The sequence below is a fragment of the Muntiacus reevesi genome, chromosome 3, assembly GCF_963930625.1.
Source record: "Muntiacus reevesi chromosome 3, mMunRee1.1, whole genome shotgun sequence".
Classification (NCBI taxonomy): domain Eukaryota; kingdom Metazoa; phylum Chordata; class Mammalia; order Artiodactyla; family Cervidae; genus Muntiacus; species Muntiacus reevesi.
Window position 1 is genome coordinate 48780418 of NC_089251.1, and position 19601 is coordinate 48800018.

At 41.0% G+C, this 19601-nt stretch overlaps 1 protein-coding gene across 4 annotated transcripts in view; it reads left to right on the plus strand.

The window, feature by feature from the left end:
- Nucleotides 1-19601, plus strand: part of CTNNA2 (catenin alpha 2) — a 1156373-nt gene that overhangs the window by 391826 nt on the left and 744946 nt on the right. Inside the window, exon 7 of one of the 4 annotated variants that reach the window (XM_065927274.1) lies at nucleotides 13137-13145. The exons of the other annotated variants lie outside the window; for them this stretch is intronic. Coding sequence (XP_065783346.1) covers nucleotides 13137-13145 — 9 coding nt within the window. The remainder of the gene's footprint in view (nucleotides 1-13136; nucleotides 13146-19601) is intronic. 4 annotated transcript variants of the gene reach the window in all.

Consider the following 19601-nt stretch of genomic DNA (forward strand, 5'->3'; position numbering starts at 1 on the left):
GATTAATGAACATAAAATTCATTAAGAGTATAGTTTTTTAAAAATAGTGAAGCATTTGGCAGCTCCCCCCCCTTTTTTTTTCAACCATCACACCTATCTTGGAAGTCTGAAGTTATCTCATTTCATTGCATAGCTTGCAATGGCCTAGCCACTCTAATGGATGAAAGGGCAGACAGATGAAGATAGATATTACAGAGGCAGAATGAGTAATGCATTGCCTTATCCAGAGAATCTGCAGAATCTTGACTAGTTTTCATTTACCAGGAGTGCATGTGTTTAAAGCTATTTCAGGTAGTCACATTTGAAAGGAAATGACAAATCAGGTAGATTTTGTGAAAGATGCTGAGTTTGGAAATACACAATCAGAAAATTCCACAGAATGGGAGATTGGGAGTGACACAGACACATTATTATAAGTAAAATAGATAAGTAATAAGGACCTACTGGATAGCATAGGGAACTCTACTCAATACTTTGTAATTGCCTATATGGGAAAATAATTTTAAAAAAGAGTGGATATGTGTAGATGTATAGCTGACTCACTTGCTGAACTCTTGGAACTAACACAATATTGTAAATCAACTATACTCCAATAAAAATTAGAGGAAAATTCCACATCGAAAAGTGGAAGAATCTCATCCAGATCCTTATCACAAATATGAATCCCCTTTCAACATCTCCAGCTCCTCCTGCCACATTTCTGGTGATAGAGAGCCCCTGAGAGGCAGGCAGTGCACTGTCATAGGAAATGCTTATTGGGATTTGGTGATTCCAAGGGCAGATTTGAGTTTCAGCTTTTCTGCTGGGAGACCTTGAGGACATTGTTTAGACTCTCTAAACCCTGATATCGTCCAAGGAGTCTTCCAATTCTGGGATTGAACTTGTGTTGCCTTCATCTCCTGCATTGCAGGAGAATTGTGGGAGGAAATGGCCACCCACTCCAGCATTTCTTGCCTGGAAAAAAAAAAAACAAAAAACAAAAAACAAAAAAACCCATGGACAGAGGAGCCTGGCAGGCTACAGTCCAAAGAGAAGCAAAGAGTTGAACACGACAGATTGGAACATGACACGAAGTCCTGATATCTTCATTTGTAAAAGAAATGGAGTACTGTGGTGGTTTTTCTCCATTTTCTTGTATACCCTATCCATTCTCTATTGCTATATGTCCTACTCCATGCCCTTGAAGGCTGACCCTTCAGAAAGCATCTTCACTGTCCCTTTGCCTACCAGGGTCCTGTTGAGATGCACCAGCAGGAGGTGGAGGTGGACACAAGGGGAGGGCAGAGACTTCTTTTCACTGCTCTGGGCCGCATCCTTCCTTGTTACGGCTTCCTGGTCTCTTGTTAACAGCTCTGTCTCCCACCTGGTCCGTGTAGAGTCCGTTGTTGCTCTGCCTCTTCAGGTCTAGGGGTACTAGAGCTTTCTCTTCCAGAGAAAGGTAGTCTCTGCGAATCTCAGTGTCTCTTGTTAGTTCCATGAATGCTGCTCTTGCCTCTCAGTGAGCCATCCCTTTGTTAAAATGCTTGTACCACCTATATGGGCTTCCCTGATGGCTAAGACGGTAAAAAATCCACCTGCAATGCAGGAGACCCGGGTTCGATCCTTGGGTTGGAAAGATCCCCTGTAGAAGGGAATGGTAACCCATTCCAGAATTCTTGCCTGGAGAATTCCATGGACAGAGCAGCCTGGCATGCTACCATCCATGGGGTCGCAAAGAGTTGGACACACCTGAGCAATTGCCATTTTCACTTTTTTTCACTACCTGCATTGAGCTTCTTGTTTCTGCCAAGTACCTGTCTTAGACCTCTCTCAGATATGTTGCAAAGTTCAGGTGCAATACTGTATGATATTAAAGTATTTTATAAATTCTAATAAGTAGTGCAAAGTTTGTTTTCAATTTTAGCGCTCCAAACTACCCATTACTTTTTCATTTGGCTTTATTATTTTAAGCTTAAATTTGCATGGTCCTTAATTCCATTAATGATGAACTGTGCCTTCATATTAAAGAGTAAATTTAATCCCTGACAGCTCTTTAGATCCTGGAAAACAGTGGCATTTAAACCCAGGCCTTTTCTTCTCTGAGTGAATCAGTCTGAACTGCTTCAAATGTTACGTACATGACGTGGTAGTCAGTTTCCCCTCCATTCTGGGCACTCTTTTGAACACATTTCTGATCAAGATTGCTCTTCTTTCAAGACTTCTCTTGACTCAGTGGTTAAGACAGCTTCCAATGCAGGACTCCTGGGTTCAGTCCCTATCCAGGAAACTAAGATCCCACGTGCTGTGCAGCCAAATAAATAATGTTTCAAAAATAATAATAATTTAAAAAAAAGATCGCCTTTCTTCAACAGTCATGTTCAGAACTTAATTCCACATTTCAGGTATTGTCTCACCATGTTGGAGTTAACCTGGTTTGTTTTCCACAAACCTTTTCTCTCTTGTGCCAGTATTTTCTCTGCCACTTTTTTTTTTCTTCTTTAACCTTGTGTGTTTGGCAAAATAATGACTCCCCAAAAGATGTCTACATGCTAATCCCTGGAGCCTGTGAGTATGTTACCTTACTTGTTACTTTATAGATGTGATTAAGGGCCTTGAGATGGGCCCAGCATAATCATGATGATCCTTAAAGAAGATGAGGGAGGTGGAAGAGAGGTCAAAGTGATGAGATCTGACAGTAAACTTGCTGTTACTGACTGACTGTGAAGATGGAAGAAGGGGCCATTAGCCAAGAGATGTGGGGGCCTTCAGATGCTGGAAAGGGCAAGGAAATCAGTTCTCCCCTGGAGCCTCCAGAAAAGAATGACAGCCTGCTGATGCCTTAACTTTAGTCTAGTGAGACCCTTGTCAAACTTTTGATCTATAGACAATAGTATGATTAATTTTGATTATTTTGAGCCATTAAATTTATGGTGATTTCTTATAGTGGATGAGAAAATGAATGCAGTTTGTGTGGCATGTTGTTCTTGTTCATTTTTCCTTTTTTCCCACACCATTCCAGGATGTTGAGAATATCATCAGTCATGTTGTCATCATCTAGTGTGTTAGCTCTCTGTGTAAGATTCGTTCACTCACTAATTTGTTCTGCCTGGTAACCATGTTTTTCGTGTAGATATTGATGTCAGGACTCTGATGAAAGTCCAAAGATTTGACATTTGGTACTTTTCTCTCATTTAACTCTTAGAAAGTAATCAGCACCATTAATGATCCTACCCACCTGTATCATCAACTAGCTTACTATTCATCTATCTTATCTACTAGACAATCAGGACAGATTTGTTAAATAACCCTTTTCTTTAAAAAAAAAAAAATAGAAGTATACTTAAGATAAATTGCATCCTACCCCTGCCCCATCTACTACTTCTATCGAAAATTGGTAATAAAATAGGCTGATGAGAAATTTGGAATGCAATTGAAACAGATTTATAAATCCAAATACCAATCTCATCATTATGACTGTGCTGATAATCCACCTAAGAGGGAAAAATGAGTCATCATCATAACTTACTTTTTTTCTTTCACATCTTCCATTTCCATGGCTAAAGTGGACTTAAGTCACTTTTATGCCTAGCATCTGTGTGGAAATGTAGGAATCCTGAAAGGGTCAGTCCTTTGGGAACTTGCAGAAACAACTTTTTATTAATGAACATCAAGTAAACAATTAGCTACCTTGTTAATAGTGTAATAGGGGTAACCCTTGACTTGGCTATACTTCTTCGCTTTGAATGTTAGTGGTCTTGTGGCCCCTTCTAAGCCATTTACACAAACAAGATCTGCGAGATTTGCTCTGTCCTGAATTGTATTTTCTCCTTGCAGAGAAAGCCTGGTAGTGTTTTCTCCTAGGCACTTGGAATGGGATCCCCATCAATTTGTCTCAGCTTCTGAGTTGGCTTACCATGTCATGTGCATGCATGCTAAGTCACTTCAGTCGTGTCTGACTCTTTGCGACGCTATGGACCATCGCTCCTCTGTCTATAGGATTCTCCAGGCAAGAATACTGGAGTGGGTTGCTATGTTTTCCTCCAAAGGATCTTCCTGATCCACGGATGGAACCCACATTTCTTACCTGTCTTGCATTGGCAGGCGGGTTCTTTACCACTAGCGACCTGGGAGGCCTTTACCATGTTATACTGTGAGCCATAAAGTTCTTCCGGTGATAAATAGATGAGCTGCATCCTCAGACCTGTTTATCATTAAATTTAGTTTAATACAGAATATTCAAATTGACTACATGATGCAAATTCATGCTGAAAAGTTTCCAAATTCAGTTTACCAATCTCAGTGTGTCCCAGGACAAAGACATTTATAAGAAAAGATACATTCATTATTGAAATGAGCAGAACTTCATTTTAGTTTTATTCTAATATTTAGCATCTTCATAGCTAGCTACTTCTTAAAATCCACTAGGGAGAATCTACTAAAGTCATTTATACAAGATCCTGACATAAGAAAAAGCCATTCTCTTGAAGGTTGTGGGAATGATTGTCTTGCATTTCTGCTGATTCAACTGTAAAGTTACAATGAGTTCATCTCATGCAGTTGAGAAGTGGCCAGTAGTAAGGGACTCCATGCTTGAAAGGTTTAATCGAATTTCCGTGCATGTGCAAATTCAGATAAACACAATATAGCTTATGAGAGCCCTTTTTTTTTTTAAGTTGCTACCTTCATCTGGTAACAACTGATTACCGTGTACTAACAAGGAGAAAACACCTGCAAACAATATCCTTGTCCTGCCATTGATTCTACTTTAACTGTGCTTGTTCAGGTAGCAAAACCATTAGCTACTTCTTGATCGTTTTTATGATCAGACTTAGCACCTCGTATTGAGCAAGCACTGAGGAATGCATCTTTCCTTAAAAGGTTGATTTATTAGTTTATATGTAAAAGAACACTGGAGGTTATAAAGGTAACAAAGACCTTAAACATTATATTGATTTTCTTTTCCCAGAGCTTTTTTCTTCTTGTTGTATTGCAGGGTAATAAAATTTCACTAGACCCATTGGATCCATAAAATCTGAAGTACAACCACCAACTGATAGAAATGAAATTGTTTGACTGGGGTGATAAGCAAGGACTCAGCTTTGAACTCTAAGCAGTATAAGTCGTTTGCTGGCCTGTAAGGGTGAATTACAGCCTGCTGAGCACTAAAGGACAAGCATGTATTTGCAAGAGCTCCCAATTCAGTCATCACTGAGCAATGCAGTGACCTTTACATGGCCACGTTGGCCTCAAAAGAAGAATCTTTAGCTATGTAAAATCAACACCCTGCCTCTCTGATAAAATGTAGATTTTTTTTCATATTTGAATTAAGTTGTGGGTATAAGATATTTGATTACAGAGTGAAGAATAGGATAGGAAAATAAGTTCTGCTTGCAAATTTCAAGTTATATTATCTCCATAACAATGAGCTTAAAAAAAAAAAAAAGATAGGGAGCTATAGACTCATCATAGTACACAGTACTAGCCTGTGCTAGACTAGAATTTTCCGAACTTCTGCCATGTGCGCAACGCTTACCTGTGCCAACCCTTGACATGTGAACCATCAGTTCATGCTACCTGTATCCCTCTCTAGCCCCAGCCCTCCTTTGCAGCTCCAAGCACTATGTCCCTCAAGGCCTGAGACATGGCTTCTCCATCACCAGTCAAGCATCACAGAGGACCATCCTGGGAAAGAGCTCTGTGACCCACCAGGCAAAGTGAATTTTTTTATTTCAGTGGCAAGGGTTTGAGAACAACAAATTAGGGACAAGGTCTACCTTAAAATTTCCATGTTAGCATTCTTGTGGGCTGAAGTAGAAGGAATTAGTCAGCTAGCAAACTAGTTGGCTAGCAAACATTTTAATTAGTCCAGCCATCTGACATGGTATCTCAATAGCTGTAATTTAATGGTACCTGTGCATGCTGGGAAGTAAACTCACAGTGAAGAACTCTTGGTCTGTTTGTGTCCCAAAGGGGGCAATTTTGAAGCCACTGAGGCCTTCGATCAAAGCCATATCCTAGTCAAATAGCTTTCTTCCAAAGGTGCATCTTAACTCATTTACTTTTGGGAATCTGGATTGAAACTGTCTACATTTTTCTACTTATCAAAAACCAAGGTGCCTTCATTGATAAATAACCAGAAACTTGGTCGTTCAGTTTTGCTTTGTTTAAGGTGTTTCATGTTGCTAATTAAGTGCTTCATTAACCCTCAGCACTATTGAAACCTTCCTGGGCTGGCGAGGTGGGTCTCAGTGTGCTGTGCGTTACAGTTGGTGGGTCTCCCACATGGTCCTATGGATGTGATTGTAGCTCATGCTGCTAGGGCAAGTGGGCCCAGTTGTAGAGCTTTGTAACACAGATTTTATATTTCACGTAGTGCCTGGAAGCTTGTGTTCTGAATGAATATCTGACAATGTCCAAATTAATTTCAGAAACAAAATGTCCTGGAGTCCCGCATTTCTATTGCTACCCTTGTGTCAGTGAAGTGGGGACATGTCCACACCAAGCAGCCCAATGCTGTTCATTCTCTCATCAGGCTGGAGTGCTGCTGATGGAGGGCTAATTCTGGGACCACAGTCTAGATCTTGCACATTAGGTGCCCTAAACCATGGAGGGCAAACGTGATGCCCTTGTGCTGTCCTGTCCTCCTTTAATATCCCTGCCAGTCATCACTAACGAATTGTTGTTGTTCAGTCACTCAAGTTATGTCCAACTGTTTGTGGCCCCATGGACTGCAGCACACCAGGCTTCCCTGTCCATCAACTCCCAGAGTGTGCTCAAACTCATGTCCATCAAGGTGATGCCATCCAACCCTCTTTTCCTCTGTCATCCCCTCTCCCTCAACCCTCAGTCTTTCCCAGCATCAGGGTCTTTTCTTATGAGTCTGCACTTCGCATCAGGTGGCCAAAGTATTGGAGCTTCAGCTTCAGCATCCATCTTTCCAATGAATATTCAGTGTTGATTTCCTTTAGGATGGACTGGTTGGATCTCCTTGCAGTCCAAGGGACTCTCAAGAGTCTTCTCCACCACCACAGTTCAAAAGCATCAATTCTTCGGAGCTCAGCTTTCTTTATGGTCCAGCTCTCACATCCATACATGACTACTGGAAAAACCATAGCTTTGGCTGTATGGACCTTTGTCCGCAAAGTAATCTCTGCTTTTTAATGTGCTGTTTCAGGTTTGTCATAGCTCTTCTTCTAAGGAGCAAACAAACAACAGAATGAACCTCAGCACCAACTTCCTGATAGCCACCATCAGTCACTCACTGTTATCAATGCTAGAAGGAACCCAACTGCGTTTTGTCACCCTTACCCCAGAAGATCACTTTCGTGACCATTGGGCAGACCTGTCTTTGCTGCCAGGGAAAATAGCCACAACTGTCATGCGGATCAGTGCTGTCATGTGGATCAGGGGGTATGTACTACACGTGCGAGCTCAGGCACATTATTCCCCTGCAACAGTGTCTAAATAATTCTCTTGCCACAAAATGCCGATTTCCCTTGTAGTTCAGTGCTAAATGCATCTTACCTTAGCCCACAGAAATGACCTAAATGATGCAACACAGCACAGCCAACCCCTGCCAGGCGGACTGCTGGAAATTTGATCACTTATCTTCCTGACTGATGTCTAGCCATGTTTCTATTTCTGCATCTGTCTAGAGCTGTGCCTATCTAAGCCTTTGTTATTGCTGCTGATTCCAGGAAGGTGGGGATCAGCCTTTGAATGAAGTAGAATTTAACATCAAACCCATGAAAAATACCCTTGGGTGTTCCAGGGGTCATCAGCTATAAGTCTGTGAACTCTGCAGACAGAATGTAGCCCAGAATACTTGCAGGGCAAGTGGATTCATCCAGAAATCCCACGTCACAATTTTCCCTTATCTTCTGTTCTTTTCTCTCTCGAATTAGGTTGATTTTACAGGAGGAAGGAGAGGAAATTAATGTGACCTTATGCTCTGGCATGTGCCAGGATCTTCAAGAGTCATTTCATCTGATTCATTTGATGACCCTGAGATGTGGACATTATCTCATTTTTCAGATGAGACAACTAAGGTTCACAGAATTTAAGGCATTTACCCATGATTTTCACATTATTGCTTAAATTTATTAATGACATTCAAATTTAGGTTTGAAAAAAATTGTCCAGCAAAATAGATTACTTTTCTGTTCTTAGCAGTTCCTGAAGAAAAGGAAAATCCTTTTACAAAGTTTTTCTTTCCGAAGTGTCATTAAAATCTTCATTTTGCCCTCATAATCCAAATGTTAGTGGGTTCTGGTTTATTAAAGAAGATGGGACTTATACCATGACTTTCTACTAATGAACACATTTGAGAGAGTTAAGGTAATTCTCTGGATGATGCAATTAGATAAACTATGAAAGTTACTGAAGAAAGATGCAGATGATTACAGATGGTGTTGTTAGGCAGGGGGATTAGGTACAAGATCATCCTGTTCACACTGGGCCACCCCTCATCTCTCCTGTTCCCACCGCCCTCATCTCTCCTCTTCATGTTGAAAGTCTCAGAAGAGGTGAGAGTTAGATGCATGAAACCTACATGATTACCAGAAGTGCTCTTTTTACCAGTCTCTCTAATCTAAAATAAATGACATGGTCTAAATTAGGGTACATAGAGGTGGATGCCAACATTTGACCTCACCAAGCCATACTAAGTGGCAAGAGTTCCTTGACTGTACATCCAACTCCCGTTTAGTATGACTTTTTAGAAATTGGCAGAATCCAATCCCTGAGCTTGAATGACATATCAAAGCATTGTTAATCCCAAGCATTTTTTTCTTTGTTCACGTCACTCTTTAAGGAATCATTTTCACTTGCCTGTTCATGATTTTATGGCATGTTTAAGTGACAAGCACTCCCTGTAACATGTTGTGGGAGGGCACCCACTAAAAGAGACTTCAAGCTGAATGACATTGGATGTGAAATGCAACCTTTCCTGCCAAGCTGTGCAATATTTAGCATGCCTTGACATATGCTAAACTACAAAATTTTGAAATAATCAGAATTCCCTTGGGAATGTTACATAGAATATGTGGGTCAGAATTCTCTTATGATTCGTTAAAAAGTCTAAAATACTTTCTACAATTTCAAATCAATGTTTTATCTGAACTCTGCCAAATGGATTTGACATATTGAACATGATTTTATAATCATAAAGAATGCTTTAGCTATTGGGAGAGATTGAAAGCAGGAGGAGAAGGGGATGACAGAGGACTAGATGGTTGGATGGCATCACCAATTCAATGGACATGAATTTGAGCAAGCTCCAGGAGATGGTGAAGGACAGGGAAGCCTGGCATGCTGCAGTCCTTGGGGTTGCAAAGACTTGGACATGACTGAGCAACTGAACAACAACGATTGGGAGAATCATTTATGGTATGTGTTCCAAATACATGCTGTCTATTGAAGCCAAATGATAATAGTTTAATAATGAGGATAATAGTGTCTTGAAACATCTGAAATTAAAAGAATTAGTGAGAATAGGTAATGGGGGTCATATATACATGTAGTATTTTTCCTGCCAAAGGAATACTAGGCACATTTATTGTCATTCATATCTAGAAAGGCATTAGTAATTTGTTACTTTTTCTATGGTGAGTCTTTCAAAGAATTTATTGAGGTTTGGGCTGTGTTCAAAAGGTCATGTATTTTATTTTCTCTTTTAGACTAGTATTAATTTATTTGGCTTGTCTATGGCAGTTATATTCTCCATGCTTGTTTTATATATATAAAATATAATTGGAATTTTTACACCTACATCATTAACTCTTAACAGACCCTGGGAAAAGAACATGCCTGCATTCATGGAAAGAAGGAAAGAAAGAAAGAAGGAAGGAAGGGAAGGGAGAAAGAAAACATTGTTTTAGTTCTTGCAACTCCATGCAAATTGCTATTTTCAAAGCATTGATAACCTTCATCTTCCAAAACTGTGTGTCATATCTTTTTGTCTTTAAGCAGAATTCAATCCAGGGGATTGTTATACCTTTATTGAGAGCAAGTAACTTGCCTTCCTCTCTTCCTTTCTTCCTTCTTTGCTTCCTTCCTCCCTCCCTCCCTTCTGAGACACCACTCCCTTCTGTATTTTTCCTACCATACCAAGCATCCCTTCCAGTATCACTTTCTTGAAGCTTCTTCTGCTTCTCACATCTGTATTGTCGAGTGCCCAGGCTCTTCTCCATCTGCACTCATCCCTTGCATCCATGCTAGCTAAGTTGCTTCCGTTGTGTCCAGCTCCTTGTGACCCCATGGACTGTAGCCCGCCCGATTCCTTTGTCCATGAGATTTCCCAGGCAAGAATACTGGAGTGGGTTGCCTTGCCCTCCTTCAGGGAATCTTTCAAACCAGGGATCTAACTGCATCTCATTATGTCTCCTGTATTGGCAGGCAGGTTAATCTGCCAATGCAGGGGACTCGGGTTCCATCCCTGATCAGAGAAGATCGCCAGGAAGCAACTAAACCCAAGAGCCACAACTACTGAAGCCTGTTCTCCTAGAGCCCGTGCTCCACAAGAGAAGCTACCGCAATGAGAATCCCGTGTGCTGCAACAAAGACCCAGGGCAGCCAAAAAGAAAAACAAAAATTAAATAGATTTAATTCTTGTCACTTGCCCATCTAGAGTGAACTGGAACCTCTGTTCCACGTCCTGATGAGTTTCAGCCTCAGGAAGCAGGCTGACAGTGTGACCACTTTTTAAAACATTCCTGGTAAAACACATGATTAATGAGGGCAGGAAATTTATTCCCTGCTGTATCCCCTGAAACAGAATATTGTCAGACACATTAAATAGTGACTATATGGTGAGTGAAAGAATACAATAATGATTGCCATTAAATAAAAATCAAACAAAATAAAGTCACATACAAAGAAAATAAAAGTCAAAGTGCCAAAAATTTTACTTCATCTGGTAATTGGTTATTGTTACATCATTCCTGTCACCTGTCTGTCTTTCTCTTTTTTAGGAAGTTGAATTTCCAGCATTTCTGTGGTGTGTTTATTCTTCTTTGAGGCGTGCACTTTCTTCCTTGTTCCAGTCGTATCCCAGATGTCACAGCTACTGACAGCCCGGGGTGTCAGGGTTCCTGTGGCTGTGATTTTAGAAATAGCAACCAACTGCTCTAACCCAAAGAGATGAAGTCCTTAGAAGATCATGGACCTGTCAGCTTCATTTGAACAGCAGCTTCCCAAATATCCCCAAGTTGAGCTTGGAATATATGGAGTGGTGTTAGTTCTATACATCCAGCTTCATTTTGCCTTGAGGTCTTTTTTCCTCATCCTTCTAGATCCTGAGTGCTTTCCACTTAATCTAGTTCCTTCTCTTGACACCGAGATCCTGACAGTCTTGCTTCTAATCAGCCTTCTCTGGGCAACTAGACCTACATTTGTCTCTAAGCCTTGTCACTGCTTGGAGCTTGGATCTCACAAACTACTCATTTCTCACTTCCCTACTCTGTCTAACACCCTTGGATTTTGTTTTCTTACACATACACAGCCTAGGTGGAACTGGATGTTTCTCCCCTCCCTGGAATTTGTCTGCAGTGCATTATATTTTTCCCCTGGAAATACATATATCAGTCTTCAGTCTGAGTTCCATACTTCAGCATTGGTCAGTTCTTTTCAACTCTTTGTTCCTCCCAAAGACCTGCTTTCTATTCCTTGCATCCTGGTCTTTGCAGTTATGCCTTGGTATAGAACCATCCTGCAGAACACATCTGACACTGATCCCTAAGCTTTCGAGGGACGTGTATTAATGCCCATAATCTGTTTCTCCCTTGAGTATATGCATGCTAAGTCGCTTCAGTCGTGTCTGACTCTTTGTGACCCTATGGACTGTAGCCTGCCAGGCTCCTCTGTCCATGGGATCCTCCAGGCAAGAATCCTGGATTGGATTGGCATGCCCCCTCCAGGGGATCTTCCCAACCCAAGGTTTGAACCTGAGTCTCTCAAGTCTTCTTCATTCGCAGACAGGTTCTTTACCACTAGTGCCATCTGGGAAGCCCAATTTTCCTTTACTTCTGCAAAATTATCTTCTTCTTTGTCTTCCTGAAACAAATTCCTTCCTTAATAGTGAATGTTATATTGCTTTCTTAAAAAAAAAAATCTTTTGAGATGGAAGCTCTTTTTGAAAAAAAATAAATCTTCTGATTTTACATTTGTCAGTATTTTAAATAATAGTGATAACTAATTTTTTAAAGGTGTTTTTTATGTATTAGAGATAGGGTTGTGCATAATCAAACTTTTAATAGCCCTCAGAGATAGGTTTTGTGATTATCCTTACTTTCCTGATGATGAAGTGGGTTCAAGAAGGTTAAGTAGTTGGTCTGCAGTCACACTATCTATTAACTGACAGAACTGGTTGTGGAGTTCAGACCACTGTCTTCAAGAATCAAGTCGAATGACTACATTATCCTTTCTTTCCTTGTACAGCAAGGACAAGTGCTGAATCCAGTTTAAGCCACTGAATTCACACACACAAAAATTCTGAGGTGAACAGGAAGGGCATGCATTTATTAAGCAACTGACTGTGGATGGAGCTCAATATTTTAGGGAGAAATAAATGAAACCAACTGTCTCTCGAGCATCTTTTGTGAGGCCCATGCCCTAAAGATAACTTTTTCAATTCAAGGACCACAAAGTATATCATTTTCTTCTTGAGTGAGCTAATTAATGAAACACTTTGCATAAGGAAATAGCTAGGGAAAGGACTGTCCCTCCACTCCGTTTCAATAAAGTTGTCAAAAGAAAGGGGTTCAAAATAAAGACATTGCAGGTTTCTTTTATCCTGCTTTTCAAATGTTTAGTCCAGACATAGAAATGCTTCCAAATAACTTGAGAGATAACCCTAGTAAATTACATGGAGTGGAGATGGATGTTTAAAGAGGCCACAAAGAGGTAGATAGAGACATTCTTACTGATTCTCTAGTCAGGAGCTACAGCACCTTTATACAGGTCTCCTGAGCTCTCAGGAACCTATTTCTCTGCCCTCTGGTTGCTTTTTCTTTCACTTTTGGCCAGTGATTATTGAAAGCACAGTGTTCATCTTTGTGTGAATGAATGTATGCCCAGTGCATGCTTAGTTCTGTCCGACTTTGTAGCCCTTTGGGCTGTAGCCTGCCAGGCTCCTCTGTCTGTGGGATTTTTCAGGCAAGAATATGGCAGTGGGTTACCCTTTCTTTCTCCAGGAGATCTTCCCAACACAGGGATCAAACCCATGTCTCTTGCATTGCAGGTGGATTCTTTGCCCACTGAACCATCTCATCTCTGTATTCAATCAACTAAAACAGGGCAGCTTTTCAAGTGTTTTAAAATTCAGTGCAAGTTATTGTCTGACTTTGTGGTTTCTAAGATTATATACCATGCCAAATTGTGGTTTTATTGACGAATGAGAGCATTTATCTGACAGGAGCAAGAATTAGCTTCAGAGGAAGTGGAAATAACTTACTGGATGGCAAGTGGCTGGTGTTCTACTGTTGCTTTGAGCTTTTGAAAGCTGAGAGTTTCTATAGCAAACATATATAATCCTAGGAGTAGCCAGAGTTTAGGCTCTTATAAACTAAGTCCTTTTTTGAAACATTCAAATGAACAGCTTCTGAGAAGAGCAACCTAGAAAAAGAGAATTCTGGCGAAAAGGGGGCCTGCTGGAAATAGGAGGAAGGCAGTGAGGGAAGGCAAGATGAAGGGTTCCCCAGTAATCAACAAGCTTCACAGCCATGTCAGCTTCTTGTTAAATCATGGGTGCATTTCCACTCCATTGATATGTGACTGCTTGAGACTGCTCTCTTCAAAATGCCTTGGGGGAGAAATTCTATCTATACTTACTGTATTCAAGTGCCTGTCTTTCTTCTGGAATGCGTGCACGCTCAGTCTCTCAGTTGTGTCTGACTCTTTGCGACCCCATGAACTGTAGCTGGCCAAGCTCATCTGTCCATGGGGATTCTCCAGGCAAGAATTCTGGAGTGGGTTTCCATTTCCTTCTCCAGAAGATCTTCCCAACCCAGGGATTCAACCTGTGTCTCATGTGCCTCCTGCATTGGCAGATGGATTCATTGCCACTGAGCTACCTGGGAAGCTCTTATCTTTTTTTCTGGAAACATAATTCCAAATATGCTTGGTCTTCAAGGGTAATTTAGTCAAAATATACTCAGTGTCTTAATTTCATTTGCTTCACTCTGAATGGACCATGCTGGCCACCTACTGACCTACTGGGCTGCATGTTTTGCCCCAAGTGGAGAAAAGAAATGTCATTTCTAAGTCAATGCCTAAATTCATAGCAGCTCCAGTTAAGTAATATTACCACCTTTTATTTGCAACTGGGAGGGTTTCTCTAGGAATACTATTCTGTCAGGTGTTAGATACAATAATAATAGTTGGCAGGCCAGACTGGAGGATTGAAGGTTCCAATAAATTACTGTGAGGAAAGCAATTTGACATCTTTTCATCCTTTGATGAAAGCTAAATGTGAAATCTAGGTGTAAACATCTAAAAAATTGAAAGTCACACATGGAGGGGAGACCTGGGAGTATGGCAGAAATCATTACTCAGAGATGGGATGACTAGCAGAGGTCCTATGGTTTAACAACAGTATTTCTACCTGAGATTAATGCATCTGCGGACCTTCTTGGCCTTATTCCTGGATCGTATCAATTTAGCAAGGACATTTACACAAATGCCTTCTTCAGTCTGACTGATATTGGGTTGGGTACATTGGTTCAAGAATTCAATTTCTTTTGTTTGGAAATATGTACACTGCTGGGGAAGTTAGGCAGCCTCTCTCTGGATTCCTTGCATGCGTGCATGCTGTGTCACTTCAGTTGTGTCTGACTCTGTGACCTCTTGTACTATAGCCTGCAAGGCTCCTCTGTCCATGGAATTCTCCAGACAAGAATACTGGAGTGTGTCGCCATGTCCTCCTCCAGGGGACCTTCTCAACCCAGGTATCGAAACCTGCATCTCTTGCATTGCAGGCAGATTCTTTACCGCTGAGCCACTTGTGAAGCCCTTGTCTTTCTGTACCTCTTCCTTAATAAACATACTCATGCTCCCTTCATTTCATGAAATAAATTTTCCCCAAACTTTGTGGCTTGAAGTAACCACAATTTTACAGTTTGGCAGGGCCAACTCTTGTGTGTGTCAGCCAGGATGGCATTACTGGGGCAAGAGGTGCCATGCAGGTTACTGGGTTGGCATGGCTGGGAAGTTGGCTATGGCTGCTGGCTTAGTTTTCAGCTGAGGCTGTTGGTTGGGAGCCTCAGTGCTCTTTACCTGGCCCCTGTTCAGGGCTGGCTTGGGTTTCTTGAAGCACAAAGGGGAGAGATGCCTGGATTTCTTAAGGTCCAGACCCTAAACTGGCACAGCATGACTTCCAAAGCATTCTTTGGTTAAAGCAGGACAGATTCAAGAGAGGGAACCCGACAAGGGCATGAATGTCAGCCGGCATGATTCACAGTAATTGCTTTAAGCTAAGAGTCCACCATACAAAGACTGCAAAACATTTTTTCATTGTTTTTTGGTTATCATCTACAAATTCATTTTTTCATTGTTTTTTGTTGTCATCTAAGAATCCATGTATATTTTCACCCTGCTTATTTAACTTATATGCAGAGTACATCATGAGAAATGCTGGACTGGATGAAGCAGAAGCGGGAATCAAGATTGCCAGGATAAATATCAATAACCTCAAATATGCAAATGACACCACCCTTATGGGGAGAAGGCAATGGCAACCCACTCCAGTACTCTTGCCTGGCAAATCCCATGGACGGAAGAGCTTGGTAGGCTACAGTCCATGGGGTTGCGAAGAGTTGGACACGACTGAGCTACTTCACTTTCATTTTTCACTTTCATGCACTGGAAAAGGAAATGGCAACTCACTCCAGTTTTCTTGCCTGGAGAATCCCGGGGACAGAGGAGCCTGGTGGGCTGCCGTCTGTGGGGTCACACAGAGTCAGACATGACTGAAGAGACTTAGTAGCAGCCACCCTTATGGCAGAAAGTGAAGAAGAACTAAAGAGCCTCTTGATGAAAGTGAAAGAGGAGAGCGAAAAAGTTGGCTTAAAGCTCAACGTTAAGAAAACCAAGATCATGGCATCTGGTCCCATCACTTCATGGGAAATAGATGGGGAAACAGTGGAAAAGTTGACAGGCTTTATTTTGGGGGACTCCAAAATCACAGCAGATGGTGATTGCAACCATGAAATTAAAAAAAACACTTGCTCCTTGGAAGAAAAGTTATGACCAACCTAGATAGCATATTAAAAAGCAGAGACATTACTTTGCCAACAAAGGTCCGTCAAGTCAAGGTTATGGTTTTCCAGTAGCCATGTATGGATGTGAGAGTTGGACCATAAAGAAAGCTGAGCTCCGAAGACTTGATACTTTTGAACTGTGGTGTTGGGGAAGACTCTTGAGAGTCCCTTGGACTGCAAGGAGATCCAACCAGTCCATCCTAAAGGAGATCAGTCCTGAATATTCATTGGAAGGACTGATGTTGAAGCTGAAACTCCAATACTTTGGTGACCTGATGTGAAGAAATGATTCATTGGAAAAGACCCTGATGCTGGGAGGGATTGGGGGCAAGAGGAGAAGGGGACGACAGAGGATGAGATGGTTGGATGGCATCACCGATGTGATGGACATGAGTTTGAGTAAACTCCAGAAGTTGGTGATGGACAGAGAGGCTTGGCATGCTGCAGTCCATGGGGTTGCAAAGAGTCAGACAGGACTGAGTGACTGAACTGAACTGACTGAAGTGTCCATGAACTATACATTTTATTACTGGCTATTCATCCTTAGAGTCAAAACAGAGAATATACAGTTTCCATTTCTGCTTAATCGATGCTTCTGAACTGTGGTGTTGGAGAAGACTCTTGAGAGTTCCTTGTAGTGCAAGGAAATCCAACCAGTCCATCCTAAAGGAAATCAACCCTGATTATTCATTGGAAGGACTGATGCTGAAACTGAAGCTCCAATACTTTGGCCACCTGATTTGAAGGGCCGACTCAATTACAAAAGACTCTGACACTGGGAAAGATTAAAGGCAGAAGGAAAAGGGGATGACAGAGAATGAGATGGTTGGCTGACTTCATCGACTCAATGGACTTGAGTTTGAGCAAGCTCTGGGAGATGGTGAAGGGCAGGGAAGCCTGTGTGCTGCAGTCCATGGGGCCCCGAAGAGTTGCACATGATGGAGTGACCGAACACCAATACCAGCAAGAGAAACCACAACAGAAACAAATTAGGAAGCAAGAGTAATGAACAGAAACATACCAGGTGTCAGATATGTTGGTATGTTTATTCTGTGGGTGTTTTTAAGAGCAAAAGTGACCACAAAAAAAAAAAAAAAAAAAAGAGTGATCACAGGATATTTTGTTCTTATTTCCGGGATGCACAACCCTTTGTTTTAGGTCCTTTAACTTACATGTTTTTCACAGCATAGGCAAATAGTACTCAAACATGCACACACCCTTACTCTAAGTGCAAATGAAGGAATAAATATTGGATATGCTGGGGTTAGGTTACACATGGTGTAAACTCTGGGGGTGCCTAGTTTAATACGGTAGTTTATTCCAAGGATAGCAATAAAGAGCCTTGTAATTTTTTATTGCATGGAGGGTATCCATTTAGGGAAGTGGATCTTCAGGTTTTGTTTCCAAAATAGATGGCATATTTTCAGTGCTCATTGAAAGAAACAAGGGAAAGTGGGTGAGAGGGTGCGATGGCAGCCCTTGCTATTTATAGTGGTGATATTGTTAGTGTTCACCCCACAGAGAACTGAATCACATCTAAGCCCGTAATTTCCATATCTTTGGAAAGCTTTTAGCTCCTCACTGCCTGTTGGCATGGTAACATGACAAGAGTTATGATGTCAAAACCGTATGAACTCATGATTGATCTAAAATTATTTGGGAAACTTTCCCGTTTCAAATTTCCATTGAGAGGGAGAGAACAAGAAGCCACGTGGCAGCTTCTTTTGATTTAATCAAAAGAGAAAAAAATAATCTTTTTTTTTTAATTGTCCTGAAATAAATTCTCTATTTTCCTTTCCATGCAATGCTAAAAGATTACTGTCCTTTTGATGTTTTTGGCACTTTTCCCCCCAAATTCAGATATTTTAATCTCTCTCTTTTTAAGTCCCTTTTTTTCTCTACTGATTGAAATCATTGGTTGATGTTAGCACTCTCTTTAGGCAGCATTTGCCAAGGAGGGTAGGCTTACAGGGTGGTGGGTGTCCTCAAATTTGCAGGTGTCTCCTGAAGTGACAGTGGCCTTGAGTAAATGATGAAAGTTGGCAAAAAGATAGGCAGATACTAAGTAGTATGCTCTTTTGGGTATTTGCAAGCGGTAGACATTGCTATCACTTCCATGTAGAAGAGCAAACAAAAGGATCACAAAGATGAAATAAGTTGTTTAAAGCCAGACAGGAAATGACAGAAAATGACAGAATCGAGATTTACTGGCGGGTGGGGGGGGGGGTGGGGGAGAAAAAAGAAAACTGAACTTGTTAATGAAAGGAGTAGGATGTATCAGGTGAAAATAAGTAAAAATTAATAATCTTTCCCAATAGTTGTGTATGGATGTGAGAGTTGGACCATAAACAAGGCTGAGTGCCAAAGAATTGATACATTTAAATTGTAGTGCTGCAGAAGACTCTTGAGAGTCCCTTGGATGGCAGGGAGATCAAACCAATAAATCCTAAAGGAAATCAATCCTGACTATTCATTGGACAGACTGATGCTAAAACTGAAGCTCCAATACTTTGGCTACTTGATGCAAAGAGCCAACTCAGAAAACACCTTGATGCTGGAAAAGATTGAAGGCAGGAGGAGAAGGGGACGACAGAGGATGAGATAGTTGGATGGCATCACCAGTTCAATGGACACGAGTTTGAGCAAACTCTGGGACATGGTAAAGGACAGGGAAGCCTGGTGTGCTGCAGTTCAATGGGTCACAAAGAGTTGAACATGATTTAGTGACTAAACAGTAACAGCAAAATAATCTTTTATTACTCTGGAAAAATCTGATTTCTTTATTTTACTGTACGTTTACTAATCTGTAAATGGGAATAATCATAGAAACTTGCCTGTGAAGATAAAGTATAAGAAGTTAAGCTAAAGATAAAGCCCGATCCTTCCATGAAAAAGATCAAATGCTAACTGCCCTGAAGAAGCAAATAGATTTATGTGGAATTTTCAAAGATGGAAGGATCAACACATCTTATTTAGGGTGCTACTTTCTTTGTGACTTAAGACATAGGACTTGACCATAACATTGGATCTTGTCATGTCTATTTCTGCTACCAAAATAAATTCTTATCTCTAATCAAATCTCAAACTAAGTTAAAGGACCTTAAATTCTTGACCTTCAACCTTCTCTATCATTTCTCTGCAGAATCCATAGCCAAAGGAGAGTTTAAAGTTGGAGGGAGTTCAGCTTTTTATTTTTGTGTGAGTAATGTTCATTTGACTCACATTCACCTGTATTTTTGAGCAGATTTTAAAGGACCACTATGTGTCAGGCACTCTTTTAATCAAAAACTGAACAAAGTGGACAAAAGTCCCTATTGTTTTTGTTGTTCAGTCACTAAGCCATGTCTGACTCTTTGTGACCCCATGGAC